At 35.7% G+C, this 20,488-nt stretch overlaps 2 protein-coding genes across 3 annotated transcripts in view; both read left to right on the top strand.

The window, feature by feature from the left end:
• The window catches only part of LOC134843623 (patatin-like phospholipase domain-containing protein 4), a 206,128-nt gene that overhangs the window by 99,211 nt on the left and 86,429 nt on the right, over positions 1-20,488 (top strand). The gene's annotated exons all lie outside the window — the stretch shown is intronic.
• Positions 15,376-19,178, top strand: LOC134844483 (dynamin-like 120 kDa protein, mitochondrial). Its single transcript, XM_063861187.1, has 3 exons — positions 15,376-15,938; positions 16,542-16,764; positions 17,186-19,178. The coding sequence occupies exons 1-3, from the start codon at positions 15,380-15,382 to the stop codon at positions 19,092-19,094; spliced, it is 2,691 nt and encodes an 896-aa protein (XP_063717257.1). The 5' UTR covers positions 15,376-15,379; the 3' UTR covers positions 19,095-19,178.

The following is a 20,488-nucleotide window of genomic DNA, read 5'->3' on the forward strand; positions in this document are numbered from 1 at the left end:
TGTTTGTTAGCTTTTTTTGTTTGTCTGCTTTATTAGTGATTTACGTCGCATGTTTTATTAGCTAGCTTGCAATGCTGCGCTTGCGTTGTATCGCAATTGATGCGAAGCTCTGCTTCGCCTCTTTGACTTGAAGCCTTCTTCAAAGTCGACCTCAAAATGAATTCTCCAAGAATGAGATTTAAATGGCGCGAAATGGCCGACTTGTTGTTTTAGAGATTTGGTTTCAAATTTTCCAGCTGAATTAAAATACTTTTCAGATCGTGGTATTTTTATATTTATCATTTAATATTCAATTTATTTAAATGTGAAATTATGTGCCCACTTAATTTACATAAGATTTTTTGGCTCTTATCCAGTTCCCCCCTTTCAAAATAACGAGTTTTTTTGTTTGTTTTACGTGTTATTACGGCTAAATGAGTGATGGTACACTGTAAAGTATGAAGAACAAATCTGTTCAAAATTGTCGATTTGTTGACCACGCAAAATTTCATTGCATTATGACAACGTTAAATAGACTTTTCAAAAGCGAATTTGAAGGGGGGGAATGGAAAAGATTTTTTCAACTTGAATCGAGCAATTTAAACTGTAAAAACTTAAATTACTCCGGCGGTATTCGATCCGACGCGAAAGTACAGAGCTTACTCATGATAATTAATTTCACAGTTCCGCGGAAAAAATAAACAATCTAAATTTTCACGACAAATTCGATGAATTTTTTTAGCAAATAGATATGCCCAAAAAATTGGTTTCGAACTTTTGGCTGTTATTTTTTGGCTGATTAGCATTCTGAAGCCTTCATAACCTTCCTTTTCAATTTGCGCTTGAATTAAATTATCAAAGCCTCAACAGGTTATCTGGTGAGAAAAGTTTTGTTAAAGTTTTAACCTTAAAGAAAAATATTCCTGAGCAAAATACGTTTTTTTTTTCGCGTGGTGTTTGTATTCGGCGAGATAGTTCTACAGAAGCTCAAATCGAATATTGCTTTCTTCCTGCAACATGTCGACTGCCCCAGGAAATGCGTCTGTAGCGGGGAACAGTAGTAGTTCAAAGCATAATTTGAGATTTTACGAGCGCCAGAATGTTCCTCGAAGCTTAATTTACAAGCTTTGCGTTTTCCGTTCTATTCTGTTTCGTAAGTAATTAGCTGGATCTATAACCGTTGCTTATGTGTCCAAGTGACTTTAGGCAGGGGCGGATCCAAACCCCCCTCAAGGATTTGACTCCCTGCCGACCCAAAGGCGAAACGTCCCGTCCCCCATTTGGTACTTCTTAAAAAATCCATTTTTTGCCGACCGACCCTAAAGTTTTTCTAAAGGCGCCTCCGGTGGCGGGGAGCGCGCGCCAAAAAAACGCAATTTTTACAAAATTTTCCAAAAGTGCCCAAAACCGGCTCTTTTGACCTGCTGCGCATTTATGCATGCTGCGCAAAAATCGAGAAGATCCTAGATTCACCCCTTACTACAGCGCTGGTTTTTGTTGAAACATTTTCTTCAAACTTACTTCTTTTGGAAATAAATAAAAAAAATGAGTTTTGGATTTTTTTTGCGCGGGTCATAGTTATCAAATTTTTTTTGCCCACTTCGAAGATACGCTGTGTACTCTTTTCAGAAAAAATGTTAATTCGATTGTAGGTTATTGTGTTTCAAATAATTCTATTTATTTTGATTTTGCCAGTTTTTGTATCATGTGTGGTTTTCCGAGTGTAAAAAAATTTCAAGCTTTTACATTTTAGGTCATTTTCAGCATATGTGTTATCATTTTTTACACAAGTAAAGCTTGAGTTATAGTATGACCTCTTTTTTCCCAACCTAAGTCGCAATTATTGTTGCGACGCGAATATTTTCTGTGACAAAATGTGTTCATTTTGAAAGTGTTCATTTTGATCAATAACCAGCTATTAAGTACAGCCAATGCTAAGGATATTAACGCAAACTATTATTTTACAAATAGCACTTTAGCTTCAACGTATCATGGATCTATAGCGTAAAGGTAGGGAAGGAGACCTGGAAAAAAATTAGAGGGTTCGAACCTGGGCAGGGTCGAGGGTTTTTAATGAACTTTTTCGTATACTAGTTAAAATGTGTCCGCTCTATAAATTAAGGCACGTTAGTTGGTTTATTTTTTTTTTAAATTGACTGGTTTTGCTAATGCGCATAATTGGCTTGCGTCATAATTGTCACTTAGCAATTATGTAGACTCATAATTGGCGTGCGTCACCTAGGAAGTTTTGTAGACTCAAAGTTACTCATTCAGCTTTTCCCAGTTGCGTCATCGGTCATATTTTTGCTTGTGTATGCGAAGTGCAACTTCGCCTGTGTAAAAAATATATTTTTCATTCACGCATGTTTTTATTGACCAAATCACACTCAACGCATAGTTGCCGATCATTTTAAATTAAGTTTTTTCTGATGAATATCCTGTCTGTACAAAACAATCCGATACAAAAATAGTTCAAAAAAGTATAAAAATGAACGAAAAAAAACCTGTTAGATGCAAAACAGTAGGAAAGAATCCCAAGTGATAATCGTTTTGAAAAGCCATTAGGCCGAGAGTTGTCCTTTGTTCAAAATAGTGACCACCGCAGTCGCTCAAACTTGTTGCGAGCTTGCCAACAGAGGGTAGGATTTGTGGTATGCAAAATTTGGACCTTGAACCGGCTACCTTAGACCGATTTTTTTTTGATTCGGGCTGTTATTTGTTTCATGATGCATGGAATGTTTTGTATTTCAATTTTTTGCATGGGACTGTTTTTAGTATGCACCGATAAATATATTTTTTCGATTAAATAAATAATTAAGTTTCGAGAAATTTTTGTTACAATGGCAAGAACCAATCGTACTGGCTCACAACACTTATCCGAAAAAAGTGTAGTTAGTTTCACCAATCTCAGCAATGGTTTGGTTTTCATATGTCTCTTTGAAGATATGTGTACAAAAATTAAGCATTTGTGATAAAAGCAATTAACGTAGTCAGAATCATTCCTGAACTTCAGTGTCATTGTATATGCACTAGTTTGGTCAAGCTTCAGTCTCTACAAGGAAAAAAAACAAATTTAGACTTGGATTTTGTATTGTTCTTGGAATTCAAAAATTTCAATCTGTGAGTATGTGTTATTTGAAATGCGCCTCTTTAACAAGCGCGGTAGATGTTGACGCCGAATATTGTTATTATTTTTTGAACATATGTTAAGATTTTTATAGCAGCTAATGCGAAGTGACGTTTGAAAGAAGGGCACTTGATTTGATAAGGTTAAAATAGTTGAAAAAGATGAAATGAGAAAAATACGCTTGTTTGGAAATTGTCTAAGCTCTTTTCAGTTGTTTTGTTTGCGCAAAAGACCAGGAGTCTTGCGTTGACAGCCATACCAACTGAAGATCTGATTCATCTCAAATTTCCTTCTTTTCCGGCAAAAGAGTTGGACTAAGTTGTCCATCATTTGCTTGTTTGTTTCTTTGTTTGCACTTTTATCGATTTCTCTCCAGTTCAGTTTTTAGGCACTTCCTGACGTGTATTGACGTTGCCGTCAACCGCGCATGGTAGGCTAAGAATGAGACAGCTCTAGTGGATGCGCTGTTAGTCTTAACTAGTGAACCATCAGTTTCATCTTATTTTAGTCTTGTCTTTGAACTGGTCATCTAACTAGTTTGAACTTTGAATTAGTCATAGCTTAGGATATTGTATGCTTTGTGGACTAAAAGTACGTGGTAAATACTGTAAACCTATTTGACCGTGATTGCTTTGCCATTAATTTAAAAATTGAGCTATTAAAGACAACATTTTGCTACTCGGTGAATCCAACCAAGCGAACTCTCAACCAACAATGAGGAGTTCAATCAGGCCTCTGGAAAACGTCAGCTTTCGGATAAATGTTTTAAAAAATTGTTTGAGCGAAATAACCAAAAAAAATTATCCGACAAACTTGAGTGGAGCAAAACTTAACCTAGAGGCAAACAAACTTTAGGCATTGAAGTTAATAAATTGGGTACACTTTTAAACCTTGCACCGGTAGTTGTTTGAACCTATGTAAATACCTGGTAATTGTTCTACACTTTTCAATTCTCTACCGTACTTGGTGTTATTGGAGCCTGAAGTTATCATTGACTGTTTTAGGTACATGAAGTTAGGTTTCAAATTACTTCAGCTTACCTATTAATCTTCCGGATGTCATGCATTCCAATTAAGTAAATTGGGTGCTATGCAAGTTTGCACTTCTGTTTGAACCGGATGTTTTCAAACGCAAATTTGGTTCTTAAAAACGAACAATGTCAACATAATGCATTGGTATCAATTGAAAAAAGCTTAAATAATAAAAAAAATAATAAATAGTGGGCGCTATTTGGTCTAAAAGTTTACTGCTTTCAATATGCCTCTTTCATGGCTTAAAGCAAATTACGCCTAGCATTGAAATGAAGTACAAACCCGTAATCAATAAAATAGCTAAGCAGCAGTTCGTTTATTGATTTTTTCATTGTTTGTCGGTGTTTTTATTTTAAGCTCATCTAGGATTACCGTATGTTTATTCAATTCGTTAGTCAATCATTTTTACGAAATCACTTATGGTTGCCTATTTTGTTGTATTAAGGATTTTTGGGTCCCTTGAAATGCATTTTAAGAAATGGGGCCAAGTTCGTTTTTTCAAACTTGAAACGCTACTTGAAAGATGAGAGATTTTTTTGTAATGAATGAAAGAAAAAATAGACCGATATCTAGTTATTTTTTTCCATGTAGGGGCGAGCTTTGCTGTTTTTGAGGAGGGGGAGATGGGAAAGGGGAAGGAGGAGGGGAAGGGGAAGGAGGAGGAGAAGGAGAAGGAGAAGGGGAGGTTGGAGGATGAGGGAGTAGATTAAATGTTTTTTTTTGGAAAGCTTGATCGATTTTTTTTAGATTGACCATATAGAATATAGGGCAATTTCTGGAAAAAAATTTTTAAATTAAAAATCAGCTTGTATTCGGTGCGCTCTTCCCATTAAAATTATCACATGTTGGCGTCTTCAGAGAAACTTGAGGTTCAATAAGCCGAAAATGGACGTCGTAAAAAACTTCCAAATGAAGAGCTTTTTAGGGTCTGAGAGGTTCGAATACCTGAGGAGGGGGTCAAAGTTGATTGCTGTTTGATTTTCAGAGTCAAATTCGTTTCTTTCACCGAGCAAATCCTTACAACGACATCCTCTTTTTAGCTCACAGTAAAATCAAGGATGAAATTTCGAAACTTTTCAAGTTGATTTTCCTAGCTTGAACCTTTCAGCGAAGTCTCATGTTTTTCAGGCTAGCGGTTCAAACGATGGAACTTCTTGAAATTTTATCGTATAAATTGCCCGCAGAGAAAATTAAACTTAACAGAATTGCTTCAAGCTATAAAAACCACTTGAAATTGTTCATTGTTTAATCATTTCCTTGAAACGATCCATACTTTCCGGCCCGCTTTATGTTATCACTTTAACTTTGAAATGTTTTAAGTTGTTTTGATAGCTCAAAGGGATTTGTGAAAAATTCAATTTGATACCAAACTCAATCAATTTCTTTTCATGATTCATAAAATGAGGATGGCCGCTAAACCTAGTTGGTTGTTCTTCGGACAATTCGCAACAACAAAAGTAGATGATAGCTGTGAGCTGTGCAAGTAGCACAGGCTGTGCCTACCACAGTAATCACTGCAAATAAAATTCGAAAACTGAAAAGAAATTTTTTTTCTGAAAAAATTGTAATAATTTGATAAATTTGCCCTGTGAATGTTCGACCATTTGTAAGCAGCGAGAGTTGAAATTTAGCTTCAAGTTTTGGGCATTTCTGGCCTTAACGATAAAAAATTGAAACAAAAGTATGCGATTCAATTTTCTCATCCCCTAACCTTTTGGCTAATTGTTCTGAAAAAAAATCGGAATTTTTCAAAATATGTTTCCGATTCACAATCACGACTGATGAAAGTTCATTATGTTACTACACTCGATCACCGCGAGCTGGCTGTAAGACATCTGTTCTTGCGGGGAAACCTAGGTTAGGTAACCGCGCAACAAAAATTTAAACCGTCCGGAATGTAAACCGCAGCTGTTAGAATTGTTTTTTTTTTTGGTTTCTCATTGACGAGAGATAAGAGATGAAAAATTACTTGCCTCAATTGACTGTCTTGATTGCAGGAATCTGGATTTATACAAATGGGCTCAATGTGAATCACGTTTGTGAGTTGAATCAAAATTTTTAAACTAATTCCGATGTGTTTCTTGTATTAAAAAAGGCAGCGAGGTTCAAAGTTACTTGTTACTTTGGACTGGAACTCCGCTTGTGATCGCTGTGCATTTGTTTGCAGGGTGTTAAGACAGTTGTAGCTCACTAAAACAACTTAAAGATCTGCGATATAACCAGCTTCTTGAAATGAAACTAACCAGGTTTGTGAACTCGTTAAAATATACCAATTCCAGACTAATATTGTTTAATGTATTGTAGCCTTTTATCTAGCAATTTTAGCAAGTTTTTCAGGAAAATTTTTGCTTTAAAAGTAGAATTTTTGGTGAAAATTTTCCAATCAACTGAAATTGTAATTTATACCAGGGTTCAGTATTCAGTATGGAGCCGAACAATTAATCCAGTTCAACTTTTCTTGGTCTCCTGTTTCTGCTTGTTACCTCTTGCTGCTACGTGGTCCACCACTGCAGTTATTATCCATTATTCATAGGAATATCACAAATCACCACTTTATTGGAGTGCTTTGTTGGCCGCGTGGAGAAAATGGAGGGACGGGTTTGAATGGCTGTGTAGGTTTGAAAATTGTGCTATTGGTTTGTCTTGGGATAGTGAAACCTGTGGTATATGGTACTTATGAAAGCATACTGTCTCCGCGTGAGGTGTGAGCTAATGCCTACCGGCTAAATCAAACAAATAAATTGGAAAGGCTATTACTCTGAAACTCTTTAAGAGCGCCTTTTCAGTTGTTTCTAATTCGGTTATTTGAATTCCAAGTATCGCTCTTTCAGTGTTTTCAAAGAGTCGTTTTCCAATCTACTAAATACTCAAAGATGGTTTTGACGATTAGCAGCGAATAAAAAACAGCTGACTGTTGGCTATATTTACATTTTATTATAAAATATATATCATAAAATTGCGTCTCTCTCAGACAGTATCGGTCAAAATATATGAGTGCAGCTCGATGCGAGGAATACAGAAATTGACGAGCACTTGTCGCTTGCGGTTGTGACATTGTGTTCTCGTCTGGTTTAGACGTCTTGTCAATTATTGGAAGAAACAAATATATGCGAAAGTTTATTAAATTCTACAACTACCTGTTTTATTTATGTATAGAGATTTTTATACAATGTAAAGCGTCAACACGTGTTTTGATTCCATATTATGTTAGGAGCAAACGAATATTTGAGGTAGTAGTTTGAAGTCTTAGGGTAAAATTATAGTATGGATTATGTTTTGATTTGACTCCAAACAGACAAAATTATTTAAATTGTTTCCACATTAATTTGAATGTCTGAAACATGGTGTTTCAGGAAGTTAGTGGCCATAAATTTGATCGTTAATTAAATATGATTCAAAATCAAATGGTCTGGAAATGGTTCAAGACATTGAGCTTACAGCTTCAGCACATTGCAATAAATGCGGATCATGTGAAAAGTGAAACTGTAGTTCTTCGGCTGATCGCGACGGCCGAAGTGCCCAATGATGAGAGTTATTTTTAATTTTTTTTTAAATCAATTATTCTATTTTTTTTTACAAAAAAAATTGTCAATTGGTCAGTTTGAGGTTTCAGAAGAGCTAAAATTTATTTGAAATGGCTGCCCCAAAATCTAAATTTTTCAAACCCCTTTTCCCCCACGAAAACAATCCTGCCTACGCCACCGTTCGGGAATTTTCATTCTCGGTAAGTTGCAAATATATGGCAACGTTATGAACATTTGCTGCTCTTAGTAAATAACTAGACTCCTATGCTTTCTATTTATCTCGGTGGAATTCTGAGGCTTTGGTTTGAAGAATGGTAGTTTTTATTCGCATCATGGATGTCAATATTTTGTTAACCATCGTGGTTTGCAAAAGAGCATCATGTGTTTATTCAACTTGTCATGAACGTTTTGCCTCCGTCAGTGAAATAGCATGCAATAACAGGCTTGGTTTTGACAAATTCAGTAGAGCAAGAATAAAGTAGAATGTCTGGCCCTAACTCGAGATATTACGCTGGAATTTTGGCGTACCAGACCATTTTGCTAGTGTTCCTTATGATAGCATGTTTTTTCTTCGATGACTTTCTGCCCAAACTCGGATTCCTGTTGTCTTTTGTCCTGGTCCACTCCATTATAACTTTTGCCATATATGGTCATGACAAGAAGAAGTCAGAGAGAGAGCAGTGGCGCACACCAGAGAAGGTATAAAACATATCATTATTATTTTCTAAAATATCGCCCACTGAATTTCAAAGGCTTTTTAAGTTTTTTCAAGTTTGCGACCTCTGAACTCAAAAATATGACGCTCTGACAAAAACGAGGCTTAGATTGAAAATAAAACTTGTTTCGCACGAAGAACTGCACCACCGATTTGTCGGACTTCTGTTTGTCTGCTTTTTTGTCGGCTTAGTTGCCGCAACTCCAAATCTACCTAAAATTTGGGCATTTTTTACTCAAATTAAAAAACAGTTCAGCGTAAGAAGTTTTGCCCATAATTTTTGCTATTTTTGATTTTTTTTTCATGCTGTTCATTACAATTTTTTGGAAGCCGTTTTCTTTAAATTCAAAAAGTATTCTGTGCATTTGGTGCAGTGGTAGCGAGAAATCCCAGAAGTTCGATTCCAGTCGGGACCTGTTTTTTATTGTGGAAACTGAAATTTTTGAATATTTTTGGCTGCTAATTATTGTCGGCTTGGGTCCCGAAGTAAGACTCGATTTATTTTAGCATTTTAAAAGCTTTTTTAAAACTTTTTAATGGTGCAGGTCAGGGGCGGATTTACGTAGAGGGGCGGACGCCCCCCCCCCCTCAGGGATTCGACCCCCTGCCGACCCAAAGGGTCCTCCCTTTGGTGCTTTTTAAGAAATCCATTTTTTGCCGATCGACCCTAAAGTTTTTCTAAAATATATGGAGCCAATATATACTAACTTTGAGGGGGAACGCGTGCCAAAAAAACGTGGTTTTTTGGTCAAAATTTTCCAAAAAGTGCCCAAAAACGGTTTTTTCAAAAATTTGCCTGCGGCGTAGAAAATTTGGCCAAAACAGCGTCTTTTTAGTGCTTTAGGAGAGCTCGGAAAATCAATTTGGTCGACCTAAAAAAAGGTCGTCAAAATTTTCGAAAATTTTTTGAAAATCCGCCCCTGGTGCAGGTAATTTTTTTCAAGATTTTTGTCCTTTTTGGCAATTTAACAAAACAAAAAACGATTTTTTCGAAGGTTTTTTTGTCAATTTTTCATTTTTCTTTTGATTTGCTTGTAATCATGGTCATTAATTTTTGCATCGCAAGTGGTGCGAAGCTACGCTTCGCCTCTGTGTATCTATTACTACAATTGTAGATGAACTGCTCTCTAGGTTCTGCATTCAGCCACTGCTCTTTTCGGGATCTGTGGGGCTGCAGTGGGCATGAAATTCTGGAGACACAAGACAGACAAGAGTTCCTTCCTCTGCGTGTTCGCCTTCATGGCCCTCATATCCTGCATTCTCTATTTGATTCTTTGTGTTTTGATTTTTTCAGTGCTCTGATACTCACGCAATGCTTAAATTTCATATCCACATAATTTTAGAAATTGATTTCGAAATTTGTTGTCAGTTGAAATAGATCTCAGTTACCGCTCTCGAGGTCATAGAAGTATCCATTTTACTCGCTAGTCGTACTCTCTTCATGAAATCTACCGTAGAATGCCAAAAAATTGAAGAGCGTTTTTGACCAATATTTCAAAAATTTTAGCGGTAAGGCGGCAAAAAAGTTCAGGTATTTAATCAGTAGAAAAGCTTGTTTGAACTATAGGGTGGTGTTTCAGAATGCGTTTTTTTATCCTGGCTATTTTTTCATGACTATTTTGGATTCAATTTTACTGCTGATGTAAATTGTCCTGACAAAACGAACAAATTTTGCAACTTCAATTTCGTTTTTTTTTTCAAATTGCGTTGAAATTAGACAAAAATGCAAGAGAACGAAAGTTGCTCAGAATTTACCATGAAATTTTTTTGGTGTTTTTGATTTTTGGAAATTAATTACCCTTCATTTTTCCCGAAAATGAATTTGTTCAAAGAATGGTCAGTTTTGAAGGAATGGTAAGTTTCAAGGCATGCTCAATTTCTGGAAATTCAAATAAAACTACTTCACATAGGTAGTCAATATGTGGAGTACGTTTCGGGCATTATTTAATTTTTCAAAAAAATATTTTGAAAAAATGTTTATTTTTTGGATTCGTGGTTTTCGGCCTAGTTTTTGTCCGTTCATTTTCCGTTTTTTGTAATGCATGGATTTGGTTTCGGTTTTAATTATATTTTTACTGTAATTGAAATTTAGTGAATTTATCTTTTTACCAATCTGATTTTGAAAAATTTGTTTTTAAAGTGTTTTTTTTTTCGATTAAACAGTTTTGATTTGTTTTGAATTGTTTTAGTCATCTTCTGTTTTGTAGTTTTGAAGATTCAAAAAATTCCCAGACAAAAAAATCAATTGTTAGGCAATTTGTGGCATTGGGTTTTTTATATATTTTATTTTTTTTCACTTATTTGAGAGGCTTTCGAAATTGTTTCATTTTTTTTGCAAACTTTGTAATTTAACAACTCTTTACCAATCTGATTTTGAAGGAATGGTAAGTTTCAAGACATGCTCAATTTCTGGAAATTCAAATAAAACTACTTCACATAGGTAGTCAATATGTGGAGTACGTTTCGGGCATTATTTAATTTTTCAAAAAAATATTTTGAAAAAATGTTTATTTTTTGGATTCGTGGTTTTCGGCCTAGTTTTTGTCCGTTCATTTTCCGTTTTTTGTAATGCATGGATTTGGTTTCGGTTTTAATTATATTTTTACTGTAATTGAAATTTAGTGAATTTATCTTTTTACCAATCTGATTTTGAAAAATTTGTTTTTAAAGTGTTTTTTTTTTTCGATTAAACAGTTTTGATTTGTTTTGAATTGTTTTAGTCATCTTCTGTTTTGTAGTTTTGAAGATTCAAAAAATTCCCAGACAAAAAAATCAATTGTTAGGCAATTTGTGGCATTGGGTTTTTTATATATTTTATTTTTTTTCACTTATTTGAGAGGCTTTCGAAATTGTTTCATTTTTTTTGCAAACTTTGTAATTTGGTAGAAAACTTCTTTCTATGTTCAAAAAAGAGGTATCAATGTGAAAAACGCCTAATGTTCTGTGTGCCTGCTTGCTCGTCTTGTCTGTTTTTGCTTTACCACTCTGTCTACAGGCTTCGAAATGTCTGTTGGATGAATATTTGACCCATATTTTTAAAGATTTTTCGTCTTTCAAAAAACAACTCTAACAAATCTGAGTTTTGGGTTCAAAGATTAGTTGAAGTTGTAGGAAGCTCCTCTGCCTAAATGGCCTCTTCCAAATGTTTTCAGGAAAATTCTGGCCCTCAGAATTGTAGGATGTTTCACTTTATGACCGTTTTTTAATTCTTTTTGACTTCTCGAAAACTACCCTCCCAAATCTTGAGTTTTTGCGTCCAGTCCAATTTACAGGATGTATGAACTTTCGTTTCTGCTTGAGCGGCTATACCAAAAGTTTCTACCGAAAAAAATTTGATTCTCGGAAAAGTCAAATTTTTGATTTATCGACAGTTTTTTTGGATTTTTTTTTTTACTATTCTTGAAAACTACACTGCCCCTTAGATCAAGTTTTCAATCGATAAACCCGGTTTTGGGAATCTTCTCTGCTCAAGGATCCACTACCAATAATTCGTTTTGCAGAAACTTTTTGATTTTTCTTAGTAACTGCCCTCTCAAATCTGAGATAGATAAAAGGTTCAATCGAAAGAACCAGTTGCGATTATGTTTTCTACAGAAGCAGCGACTCCTTAATTTTTGTAAGAAAAATGTAATGTCTTTAGGAAGATTCAATTTCTCCGAAGTGTTTGATCTCAATTATTTAATAGAGAAACCAGTAAGGATTTGGTCAAAGTCCATGTTTTGAAATTTCCCATTTCATACCGCATCAGTGTAACAGATTGCAAAATTTCAAAATACTATCTTTAGCTGGGCCACTGATTAATTCTTATCGAGCCGCACGAACATTTTGGTTCACCCAGCAGATTTTTTTCGGTGTTTTCGACTTCTTATGTTTTATGTTTGTGTTTTATCGCCAGTGGCGCAAAGCTCTGCTTTGCCTGTGTCTAAAATTTTGCTTTAGCAATTTAGTTAAATTATCAAAAAAGTTAAATAAAAACAAGCCTTTCAAACAGTCAAACAACATTCCAGATGGGTTAAGTCTTCAAAAACTTGTAGAAAAGATGAAATTTTTGCTTGATAATCAAAATGTCAATTTAACTATATATATAACCCACTTTTTGCTGAAAAACAAATTTCGATTGTTTTGCTCGTTTTTGTGGAGATTTTAGTTTTTTTGAACTTTGTTATGCTTGAAAAGCGGCTGCTTTTGATATAGTTTTCTCATCAATTAACTTGGGAGTTTCATCGATTGATTGACTAAAAAAGTTAAAACGTCCCATCTTGGGGTAAATTGTTGTTTCCGAATTTCGCAAAGCAAATAGCACTTGATCAATTCTGCCGAAGTTATAAGCAACTTGTGTCTTTATCTAGTTTTGTCTAAATTCAACCCATTTTGAGAAAAATTCGTGTTAATTTTCAAGTCTTGTGCGTTTCAACCGGATAATTTAAATCAGCACTGTAGAACGTTGGAGTAAACTCACAAGCAAAAGACAAATAAAAGTATTTCTCCAATTAGTTTTTTTACATAAAATTACAACAGTTTAATGAGACTCAGCGAATAGGGGCAATTGGATCCTCTAGCTTCTTGTAAAAACTTTTTGATATATTAAAGCCAGAAAGTAAAAATATTTACGGATGTTTTTGAAGTGCCATTGAAGGTAGTGAAGACATTTAGAAAGGTCGTGTTTTTAGTAGTAAATTAGAAAAGTTTTACAAATTGTGCATGTTCAAATTTTGGTTTGACTGTTGAAATTCAACTCAAATTCAGTGTGAATGACGCTAAATAATGTGAATGACTTCAAGTTTCAAAAATGGAGTTAAATTTTTAGATTTCTCCGTGGAATAAAAAAACTTATCTAGTGGCCCAGTTATCTCCGGTTGGGTTATTTTATCAAAAAAGGGTCAATCGTATTTTTTATTAAATTAATAGAACTTAAAGACGTCTTTTGTTCTTTCAAATTCAAGTTTAGAAATTGATAAAAACTAGACTTTTTTGTTTCCGGTTTTCTTGCGTTCATTTACACTTTTCCAACTGTCTACTAGCTATGTTTGTGCTATCAAGACTATTTTTTCATTTTGTAATTAAAAGAATGTTAATTCTACCACAGCAGACTTTTATCTGAAAATAACAGTGCCAGCAGTCAAAATGTGCGAATATAAAAGAAGAAATCTAATGGATTTTTTTTTCGCATAAGGGTGCTACTATTATGTACGCTATCTATAGATCTAAAATGAAGACTGTTATACATCAGAAGTGTGCGGCAATAGTTTTAGATCTTTAAAATTTGGGATCTGCCTGACAATCTACGACATAATTTAATTGTTAGACTTTCAGATTCCTCAATATTTCTTTCCCTCAAACAAAATTTGAGTTGATGCGCGAAACAAGAAAATTTTAAATGAGAGAATAGAATTATTAATCGGCTTCACAACAAATGGGAAGAAAGGTTATGTTGTTATGTGGTTGTGCTCTAATTCTTTCTTTCTTATTGCACACAATATTTTTCTTTTTTTTTGTCAACCCATAATGCAAAATGTACGTTATGCAAGCAAACATAAGATCTATGGAATTTCATTTTGATCAATTAGAAGCACTCATTCTAAGCCTTGAGTCACCCTTCACGTAACGTTTATGCCTTACTGAAACCTGGCTCACCGAAAATGATCCAGGTGAAACTTACTTAGTTAGCTGCTATCATCAGTTTAGTGCTGAAAACCGTAATACTTTCAGTGGTGGTGTCATGATTCAAGGGAAATAATTGCTCAGTTAACGTGATACGCCTTTTGATGAAAGCCTACTGGTTGATAAAGCAAAAAATGATCCCACATGCTCATTGTGCATAAATTGTAACCCAGTAGAATTAAATGAATTTCATTTTTTGGAGAAAAAAAAAGCAAATGTCTCAATCGTCCTTCCATTTTTTGTTGCGTTTTTAATATCGATTTAATGCAAAAAAAATATTTAAAAATTTATACGTTTTCGTCTATTCAGTCTGGTTTTCCATTTCCAGCTGTGAACTATCTCGTGTAACATCCGGCAGTTCAACTTATTTGGATAATTTTGTCGTCTGTGGTTCTTAATACTGAAAATTATCAGATCTTTATCCAGTGCACATTGAATGATTGATCACGTGCCAGGTATCTGATTATGAAGTTATTTTCCTCGGCACATCTACAAGTGATTGAATTCTAGAAGTGAAAGTCCAAAAATTTGAAACAGTCAAACTGACTTTCTATGAAATGAATGACATAGATGAGGCTATGCAATTTTTCAAAATTTCTTATGAAGAGATTCTGTAAATATTTGCGCCACTCAAAAACGTCGGAAACTACTCACCAGAGAAACACACGTGGTTCACAGTTTATGCTGAAAACCGCTGAACTAAAAAAAGGCTGATAAAGAAATTTATTCAGAATGATTTTGGAGTGTTTTTTTAAAGTTTTACGAGATCTTTCTGAAAAAGTTGTTAAACTAGCAAGGAAGACTTACTATTGGGATAAACTTAAATATAGTATCGGGGCTCAAGGCAGGCATTTATAAAGTTTAATTGATATTCGTGGCAAAGGTCACAAACCTAAAGGAATTCCTCCGTTATAGTCATACCGAGTTATGATTCCTCAACTGACAAAAATATTGCTGATAAATTCTACAGTTGGACGGCAACTGAAAAATAAGGTTCCCAACATAAATATACCAAAAATTGATTTTGTTCGGCATTCAATGTGTCTCGTGAAATTGTATGAACTCGAAGTGTTCATTTTTTTGAATTACTTGCATAACAAGAGCTCATCTATCTATTTTTTAACATTACTTGTAGTCGGAACGTTATCTGCTACTCCTTACAGCAACTGGCGACGCTTGTTATAAATATAAGGGTCGAAATATCAAATTCTCTTCATTCGGCAACCATTATCTTTTCAAATATGTTATGTATTTCTTATGTTAGTTTTTTGCTGTTCTATTGTGTCAAGAAAACATCCGAACTTTTAGCTGTTAATCAATTTCATTTTTTTCAGATTGTGTTATGAGACCATTTCATCTTCTGAAGAGACTGAGATTAGGCCACCGACCACGCAGACAATTTATTCTAACAAAGCACAGATATTCGAGCAGTATGCCACCACCCAGACGGTCTCTTTTCAGACTGACTCCATTTCGTATTTTGGTAATTGGAACCACGGGCACGGGTATTGTGTATGCGAAAAAAGTTTCGAATTGGATTGATGAAACATCAAATAAGTTCAATCTGCCCTTAACTGCTTTGACTAACTATACAAAAATGGTAGGAGATGTTTCTGCGAGTGGATTTGCGAAGATGAAATCACAACTCGCAGAGTTGAGTATTTCGACTGACATGCTGAAGTCCAACAGTTCATCAAACGTGAACCACAAAGTAGGAGGAGTGTCGTCCTTTTTTGGAACTGAAGTGGCCAATGCGGGTAAAAAAGAAGGGTTTTTCAAGTCCGATAAAGATGAGACTTTCAAAGAGCAGCTGAAACAGCAGAAGGAAATCGAACGCCTGGAAAAGGAAAATAAAGAATTGAGAAAAATCATTCTGGAGTCGGAAAGTGGAAGGCGCGGAGGTTAAAATTGTCTTTAAAAATTTAACAAAAGTAAGCATTTGATTAGCAGGGAGCGGAAAAAAGTAAATACTTTTTTTTATTTTTCTAATTCAGTAAAAAGTTAAGCAAAAACATTTAACTTGCCCTAAGCAGAGCTAAAAGTTTTTAGAAGAACCATAAATTGGAGTTTGTGAAGAAAAAAATCAGCCAAATTCGATCATGTGTTGATAAAATCACGTCAAGTTGAAACTGTTTTCAGTATATTGAAGCAAAAACTACGTGAAGGTTAGAAATTACTGATGAAAAGTGAGCAAAATTGTTGATTTGTTAGTTAAAAAGTCAAAATTTCTGCACTTAATTTTTTTTTACTTTTTGGCCTCTACAAAAAAAGTAAAATGTACTTTTTCCGCAAAAATTTATTTTCTTATTGCTCCCTGCTGATGTTGATTTGAGTCAAATAAGGCTCCATTTGTGAACTTTGCGACTGGTACAAATACGCGGTCAAATAAAATTTCAAGAAATGATGTGTGGTCGGCTCTAACATTTTTAATGTTTAATTGAGAGTCAAGTATTCAAATATCAAATATACTCAAATAAACATTGAAAATGTGCATCACAATGCAGGTGTGAAGAAGTCTGGAGGGGGGCGAAGTTTGACGACGAACTTAGTGGACATGTACTCTGAGATCCTGGAAGAATTGATGGAGTTTGACTCTTCTTTCGACGTGCAGGACCATCTGCCAAGAGTGGTGGTTGTGGGGGATCAGTCGGCTGGGAAAACCAGTGTCCTCGAAATGGTTGTCCAGGCCAGAATCTTCCCCAGAGGATCTGGAGAAATGATGACCAGGTGCGACAGGGTGGCCAAATGGCCCTTGTCTACCCCCTGCGGTTTACTATTTTGTGTCCTTTTTAAACCCCCACCCCCCGCTGGGCTTTAATTTGTTGCCATTGGTATGTATTTTGTATTTTTAAATGGGTTGCATGAGTCCTCTGTCTGGTGGACAGCTCACGAGCTACTAGAGGACTTGTCCTTGCATAGAATATGTTGCCGTGTGAAAATTATGCTCTTTTTCAATGACTTATCGTTTAAGGGAGATCTGAAAAAAGCTCTGTCAGATTTATTTCTCTACATTCTTTCAGTCCCCTGTAAAAAGTGTTTTATCTGTGTTTTTGAATTGGAGTTGACTTTGGCAGTGTCTTGTTGTAAATTTTTACGGGTTTCTGAATATGTCCTTTTTATTCTAATTTCTTGCCCACCCTGTCTAAAGGTGCCCGGTTATGGTGACACTTAGTGAAGGTCCCTATCACATAGCTCAGTTCAGAGACAGCAACCGCGAGTTTAACTTGACAGACAAAGCGCAGCTCAAAAGTCTGAGACAGGAAATCGAATTGAGAATGAAGTCAATTTCGAAGAATTCGAACAAGACTATTGCGAGTGAAATCATTTCACTGAACGTCAAAGGTCCAGGCCTGCAGCGGATGGTTTTGGTAGACTTGCCGGGAATTATCAATATCGAGACGACGGGAATGGCTGAAAACACAAAGCGTGAAATCGAGAGATTGTCTAAAAAGTATATGGGCAATCGTAATGCAATTATACTTTGCGTGCAAGATGGCTCAGTGGACGCTGAGCGTAGTTTAGTCACTGATTTGGTTTCGTCGGTGGATCCAACTGGAGGTCGAACCGTGTTCGTAATGACGAAAGTGGACGTAGCCGAACAAAATGCAGCTGACGTGTCCAGAATCAGAAGTATTCTCGAAGGAAAAAGGTTTCCCATGAAAGCTAGAGGGTATTTTGCTGTTGTTACGGGAACTGGGCGCAAAACCGATGACGAAATAAGCAGTATAAAATCATACGAAGAGGATTTCTTTTCTAAGTCTCAACTTCTGAAATCGGGAATCAAAAGATCTCAACTCACTACGCATAATTTGACTGTTGCAGTTTCTGAGTGCTTTTGGCAGATGGTCAAAGCGTCGATAGAACAGGAAGCCGACAGTTTCAAAGCGAAGTTATTCAATTTGGAGTCACAGTGGAAAAATAAGTTTGCAGGCAGTCGAGAACTAGACCGTGATGGTCTTTTTGAGAAAGCCAAGTATGATATCTTGGATGAAATATTGGAATTGGGGAACGTGAACGCAAAGCACTGGGATGAAAAATTGTACAAAAGCTTGTTTGACAATCTTGGAAAAGAAGTGTTTGAAAAAGTTTATTTCCCAGTGCTCAAAAACCCTGATGAGGATTTCTCAACACTCGTTGACATTCAGCTGCATCGTTGGGCCGAGAGATCACTCCCATTAAAATCGGTCGAAGTTGCTCAAGATGTTCTGCTAAATGAGCTGTTCAGTTTGTGGTCAAAGAAATCGAATAACAGGCTGTTTGAGCCTCTGAGAAATCTGGTCAAAGAGGAACTGAAAGGAGGAGTTTCTTGGGACTCAAGAGCGCCGGATAGTTTGAGACATATTCAAGCAGCTTCCTTGCAAGACAAATCAGTTCCTGACAACCAAGCGTGGAAGAATGCAGCTGCCTTTATGGAAAAAGTGTTGCTCTCAGAGCAAAAGAAATTAAGCGAAGAGTTTAAAAGCTCGTTAGGTCCAGGAATAGTGGAGCGATGGACCAGCTGGAAGTATGTCGAACCAGATGAGCAAAGGAGGCGTCTCATCAACTCTGAAATTGACGTGATTCTGAAGACAGAACCTATGCATGATTATGCATTGAACAGCGATGAGCTGACAGCCATTAGAAAGAATATTTCCCTGCGTGATAAAAAGATGGCAGTTGACAATACTTTCATCCAGGAAGTGTGGAATACCAGGTACAAGATGCATGTAGTTGAGCAGTCTATAGCCCGCTGCAAAGATTGCAAGACGTTTTTCTACCACTACCAACGCGGTTTCAAGGAGCCAGGATTATCATGTGATGATATAGTGCTATTTTGGCGTCTGCAGAAAACGCTAGAAACTACAGTACAGTCGCTTAGACAGCACATTCTGAACTCTGAGACGAAACGACTGGATGAGTATATTAAAAATATGTTGGATAATCTGTCAACTAACAGTGAAGAGAAGCGAAAGTTGATCACTGGGAAGCAAGTTGAATTGGCAGAACAGCTAAAGAAAGTGAGAAGCATTTACAATAAGCTGGAAAACTTTGCGGCAGCTGTAAAAGAAGAAAAGTAAAAGTGTTTTTTATGCTATATACATGAAAATAAATAAATTATTAATTGAAGTTTATGCACGAATAAGTTAATTTTGCTCGTTTCAGCATTTTTAGAGTGTGAACATAGTTTTTAGCTTTTTAGCCAGTATAATCTACAAGCAATTCAACGAAGTCTAATTTTTTTTGCAAAGTGATGGGCCTTGTCTTATTTTCTATGGCGCATCAGCACGCGTTATCAAATCGGGAATCGCGTTATCTTCGTCAGCCAACAAACATTTTGAATACTGTGTTGATTTAACTTATCCGGACAAAACGAATAACTTGAAATTTAAAACGCGTTTTTCTCAAATTGGATGGTTGCTGGACGAAAATTGATTAAGACAAAATGTGCTAAGAATTTCAGCCGAATATAGTGCGTTTTATTTTGCAAATTTCGGGCCCATACTTTTACCCAAAACGGATCATTTTTAGCTGTTTTTAATCAATCTTAAATTATACTAGAACTACTGGATCAATTGCTGACAAAACGATATCAAAGTGACCCTCTTATATAGCCCTCTTTTATAAAGAAAGGTTTTCGCAATAACTTTTAAAATTTGTTCCAATGCAAAATTGAGTTTTTTATTGTACGTTTTTTACAATTTTTTTCTTCGAAGATTACGCCCTTGTTAATCGGTGTTGGACTAAGTATGAGGCTCATTTTGATGTAGTTTTGTCAGCAATTGATCTGGTAGTTCTGGCGTAATTTTTGATTGACCAAAGAAAGACAAAATATCTGTTTGTGCCCAAATTTTTTCGAAATAATTTGTATACTGCTGATTCTGCTCAAAATTAAAACAAGTTTTGTGTTGTAAATCTCTCTCTGAAATCAGCCCATTTCGAAAAAAAATGCGTTTTTAATTACTAGTTTTCTTCGCTTTGTTCGAATAATTTAAATCAGCACTTTAGGTTTGCATTTTAAATGCATGCTCTATTCGAAATTTGCTTTTTTAGTTGTTGGTTATAATCTTAACGACAACGATTTGGTTAAGTTTCAGTTTTAGTTTATGTTTTCTTGGCTTTGTGGCCTTATTTTGCGTCGGGAAATTTTCGATGCTTTTTTGTGTTTTGAGGGGATATGCATCTTTTTTGCTTAGTTTTTCATGAAATCATTCTTTCTGGCTCAATTTGTCTGACCAAGTATTATTAATGTTGTTGTAATAGCTACGCCCAACGCCATCGTCTGCGGGATTTTGTAGGGTAGCTTCGTTTTGTTATGTATCTTGGTTGCCATCGCTATCAGTACTTCATCTTCGTAGGAGATGAAGGTTGATTAGGTTTCCGCTAGTACCTCACCAGTGCCCTTGTCCCCCGGCAGAATAGTTGGGGTATGCCACATGAGTGGTTACCTGAATACCGTTTAAGTACTGGTCTC

This window comes from Symsagittifera roscoffensis, chromosome 4 (assembly GCF_963678635.1).
Source record: "Symsagittifera roscoffensis chromosome 4, txSymRosc1.1, whole genome shotgun sequence".
NCBI classification, from domain to species: Eukaryota; Metazoa; Xenacoelomorpha; order Acoela; family Convolutidae; genus Symsagittifera; species Symsagittifera roscoffensis.

Coding starts and splice junctions, on each gene's coding strand:
- LOC134844483 (XM_063861187.1), top strand. CDS start 15,380: ATGAGACCATTTCATCTTCTGAAGAGACTGAGATTAGGCCACCGACCA. Junction 15,939..16,541: donor GGAAAGTGGAAGGCGCGGAG/GTTAAAATTGTC, acceptor ATCACAATGCAG/GTGTGAAGAAGTCTGGAGGG. Junction 16,765..17,185: donor TCTGGAGAAATGATGACCAG/GTGCGACAGGGT, acceptor CCCTGTCTAAAG/GTGCCCGGTTATGGTGACAC.